Source organism: Aegilops tauschii, chromosome 5, assembly GCF_002575655.3.
Source record: "Aegilops tauschii subsp. strangulata cultivar AL8/78 chromosome 5, Aet v6.0, whole genome shotgun sequence".
Taxonomy (NCBI): Eukaryota; Viridiplantae; Streptophyta; class Magnoliopsida; order Poales; family Poaceae; genus Aegilops; species Aegilops tauschii.
In genome coordinates this window covers 441,232,061-441,236,622 of record NC_053039.3, presented here as the reverse complement: position 1 = coordinate 441,236,622, position 4,562 = coordinate 441,232,061, and the positions used below count along the sequence as shown (strand labels likewise).

Here is a 4,562-nt window from a genome sequence, read left to right as displayed (position 1 = left end):
AAATGGAGTTGTGCTATTTTAGAACAAATATTTGGTAGCTTCTTCACAAAAAAACCTTTTTATGCACTCGGAAAATGGAAAATAATTTTTTTGTGCAAAGAAAATGAAAGCTGTCGAACTATGCCATTGTTTGCCATTCCAAGATGCACACTTATGCAAAAAACGAGATCATTTTGACAAACTATGTCATTATTATGTTTAATAAAATCAGAGTTTTGGGTCTTAAATTTTGAGATTCAAGTGCGAGACAACCGGCCAATAAGACGGGAGGAACCGCCTTCATGCGGATCACCAAATTAGACGCAATCTGAGCCATCCACCATGCACCTATCCAACGGTGGAGCTTCTCTTGAGATCAAAAACCCTAACCCACCCACCGACCCTCCCCTCGATTCCCCAGATCCCCACCCGCCGCCACCCCCACTCACCCACCCACCGCTCACCCACCCTCTCCCCTCGACTCCCCAGATCCATCCTCGCGCTTGGTCGCGCCGCCCTCCTCCTCTCTGTGCTCCATGGCCGGCACCGCAGCCTCATCTCCATGGCCGGCACCGTACCCTCTACGTTGGCTCCGCAGCCCCTCCTACGACCGCGCCCAGAGCACGACGGCGCCGCTGTTGCGCGCACTAATTCCCTCACCCTCAGCCGCCGTTGTCCTCTCTCCCTCCACCGCCGTCCCCTCCAATTCCCTCACCCTCCACCGGCGACATCCACCCTCCCCCTCGCCTTCTTTCCCTACATAGGCCCAAGATGGAGCCGGTCAGACGGCTCTCCGAGATCCGCGACGGCCACAGCGCATACGCACCCCCTCCACCTCGTCGTCACGGGATTCGAGCTTGGCCGCGACGGAGGTGCTGGAGGTTTTCTCCTTCCCCACAATCGTGCGCCGCGGGAGGTGCCCCCCTGTGTTTCTTCTCGGGCGACGACACAGCCGTGCGGTGGGTGGGATTTGACGCCGCTCTTCCGCTCCGCGTGAGGAGGGAGCCGGCGGCGGCTCGGCTGCTCCGACTCCATGGAACCCTTCCAGGTCCCCTTCCCCTCTCGCTTCCCTTTTCATCTGTGCCACCACCCATCTTCTGACCCAGCACTTCGGATCCGATCTGGTTCGCTCCGGAGGCGCTGGGTTTGGGGATTTCCCTTCTCTGAAACACGTACAGTCGCTGATGCTTGATGTGCTACCGTTCTTGTAGTTGCTAGCAGAAGCAGAGCAGCCCACTGGTCATGGTGGTGCTATTCTTGTAGTCGTAGTTTCACTTGTACTAAGGCCGAGTTTAGTCAATGCCAGTTAATCTTTGTCATGATGATTAGTTGATGAACCACCCAGGATTTTATCATAACCTGAACTCAGCTCATTTCCGATCTGTGCTGGTTGTAGTATGGAACCTGCTTATAGATATGAGTTGCGTCCCAGCCATTTTAACTATGATTGGTAGTATTACTTCAGATTTGATGGTGAAATAATTAAATTGATGATGTGCTTTTTGTTAACTATATTCTAATGCATGCATACATGAGGAATGCACGGGTTAACTCATCCTTATTGATTGACCCTCTCTATTAATTGATAATGTATGCTTTCCTTGTATTTTGTAATTTATATGGTTCTGGCCTCTTACAATTAAACATTATATCTGTTTTAATTATAATACTGCATTATGGAACTGTTAAAAATTGCTGTTCTGGAATTATGCATCTTAATGGAATTTCTATGTGTTCTCGTAGTTTATTTCTGATACAGTATTGATGTATGTTTGGCTGTTCTTCAAATCTTTTTTCTTTACATTATTGGTTTGCACATTCTTTCTGCTCATTGTCTGATATGATACAATTTGCTTTCAGATGGAATACCTTGAGGAGCGCCCCATCTCCCTGTGGACTGAGAAGACCACCGAGAAGGAGCAGTTCGGTGTTGGCTTCTACCCCATCTCCCCTGCCGAGAGGGTCGTCGTCAACACGAAGCACAACAACGACGAGCAGTACATGTGGGAGTCCCAGGCTGGTCGTTCTTTCACCGTCACTTGTGATACGTCTGGGGAGCAGCTCGGCAGGGGTACCAAGATGGTCCTCTACCTCAAGGACGACCATGTATGCAGTCCAAGCCTCCTATACAGTGATTGGTTTACTCTTCATGTTGTGGTTCTGTGCTTAGTTTAGCTGTATTGGATGTTTGCTTGTTTGGTTTATTCCTGATCTGAACTGTATGATTTTTGTGTCAGTTATGTCTGCCCTGCATAAGCTAAACTCTGTTAGATTCCATGATCAACTACTGCTATTTTTGTATGGCAAACACCAAAGGCAAATCATATTTGTGATGCAGTTTCTGTAACTTGGCATTTCTACATGGCTTTTTTATATTGGCAATTATACACCGATGATGATGTTTACCTGCACTGCTTAATTCTGTGACACTAGCAAACTTATGTGAATATACTATGCTTGCTGTTGATCATTTGGTGCACTAGTATGCAGTTCTCGTTGTCAGTTCTTGTTTCTTGATTCATTTATACTATATGATTTAGTTCTCATACTTTGCTAGTAGGTAGCAAACTGTTGTTCTTTATGGGTGTACCATGCTATTGAAATTAAATTATGAACACAGATGGATGAGTTATTTATGCATATCACTTTCTTCTTTGTCGTTCACTTGCAGTGACTACTGTACTGATATGAAAGGTCAAGCATGGAGGTTTCAAGAGCATCCCTTCGTCCTGGTAATGTTTTTTTTTGTTCCTTCTTAGTCTGCTGTAGTGGATCCTCTGAATCAAATCACGTTTCCTTTGTTCATCTTAATTAGAACATTTGGCCATTTGCGAATTATGGTTTGTTAATTGTAGATTATCTTTCTCGTGTGCCCGGCAGAACTCTGCAGTTTGCTTGCTTTAGGACAACACGAGGTATGCTCTGTTTCCTCACTTCTTATTTAGCTCTTCAGATTTAGCACCCACCATTAGTTTGCAGTACAGTCTCTATCAATCAAACTAATTGATTCACGCAAACATCCAGTAAATGGCTAAACTGCAGCTCTCAATGATTACTCTCCACTCTGAAATGCAGATCTGATTTTTCTCGATGTTCAGCGCCAAGGATCTCAATGTGGGGTGTGCTACTGCTACGGTGCCCACATTTGCTTCCATTTCTGCTCACAAGCATATGCACCTGCACGTCTAGTCTGTGGTAATTTGTTTTAGTCCGTGGTGGATCTCTCCATCTCTTGCATGCTCTGGTTGATCTTGGTTGGAACATTTGGCCATTTGCTATTATAGTTTGTAACTTGTAAATTATCTTCTTGTTCGCACTAGTCTAATTGCTGTATGTATTACACAACTTAATCGTCAACATGAATTGTTTGTGGAAATGCTTGTGTCATTGTCCAACTGTCTTATAAGTGTATTGATGTGGATGAGGTGTGTTGTATGTTATCAATTGGCATCTAAATTAGTTCATCTTCCCACTTCCCTACCTGCTATTATGTGCTTGCAAGCTCAAATTTTGTGCTTCTATTACTACCTGCTATAATGTGCTTGCGTGCTTAAATTTTGTGCTTCTATTGCTATGGGCCGATCTTTTGCGGTAAAATAATGATGTTAGATGTCTGTTGGTTGCTGTATATGGGGAAGACGAATTGAATCCCGCAGTGTACTTGTCAATTCTAGCTTACATTGGTGTTTTTCGATCCTGTTCTAATTAATGTGTATAGTTCAAGCCCTTCTTTCTATCTAAATGTGTGCACTGAAGTTCAGTTGCCTTCTGAAAAATTATTGGTGCATTTTTTTGTTTCTCAAATACAAAATAGCTTGCTCATTTCAACTATGGCATCCCTACTGTTAACTTTCGTATTGTGTCGTTGTTTTCTTGTATGAGAGTATCTCATTTTAACTAGCTGGAGAACAAAAAGCATGGTACTAGCCCAATTTGTGTGTTGTCATTCTAAATAACTATCCTTTTCTTGAATGGTCTGTTGGTAATATATTTGCCCCAGTTTTTTTGATTCTTCTCTACTGATTCATGTAACAGGGCGACCGAGGAAGGCATGTTGTCTGTTTTCTTGAAGGCCGTTTTGTTTGTTCCCAGCCCTAACTACGGTTGTCCAGCTAGTTCGGCATGTTGTTCATATCACTATGGTAGTCCAATGAGTTTGGCATGTTGTGAGTTTGGCATGTTCATGACGGGAGCAGGTGCCAGTTTGTGATTGTTTGTAAAGCTTGTAAAGTACTGTATTACACTTGTAGTCATTACTGTGATTGCCACTGTATTACAGTTGTAAGGATCTGGTTGCTCTTATTTGAAGTATTATGTGTGCTTTTTGTCTGCCCATTTAAATACTCAATCAAATATGAAGAATATGAGCCTGATAGATGGGGCCCACTTACCAGAACATGACAAATGGGACCTAGTTACCAGAACCTGACAACTGGGACCCATCTGACTAGTGGACCCTTCTTTTGGGAAAAAAAGAAAAACTAAATTCGTTTAGACAAAAAGGCCACAACCCAACAATAAAAAAGGTTGCAATGTTGGGCTTGGCCCATGAAGCCGATCAAAAATTGATAGAAAAAAATATA

General features: G+C 43.8%; 1 protein-coding gene across 3 annotated transcripts; it reads left to right on the top strand.

Annotated features, from left to right (window-relative positions):
- The first annotated feature begins 422 nt into the window (after positions 1-422).
- Positions 423-4,314, top strand: LOC109736342 (heat shock protein 81-3-like). Of its 3 annotated transcripts, none has more exons than XM_073498080.1 (6): positions 431-1,027; positions 1,840-2,085; positions 2,651-2,711; positions 2,860-2,894; positions 3,055-3,174; positions 4,015-4,314. In XM_073498080.1, exons 1-3 carry the CDS (start codon positions 1,013-1,015, stop codon positions 2,651-2,653), a joined length of 264 nt encoding a protein of 87 aa, XP_073354181.1. In that variant the 5' UTR covers positions 431-1,012; the 3' UTR covers positions 2,654-2,711; positions 2,860-2,894; positions 3,055-3,174; positions 4,015-4,314. The 3 variants fall into 3 exon arrangements, with proteins under 3 accessions (XP_073354179.1, XP_073354181.1, XP_073354180.1); XM_073498079.1 differs by having other exon boundaries at positions 2,835-2,894; XM_073498078.1 differs by having other exon boundaries at positions 423-1,027; positions 2,651-2,894.
- The last annotated feature ends 248 nt before the right edge of the window (positions 4,315-4,562 follow it).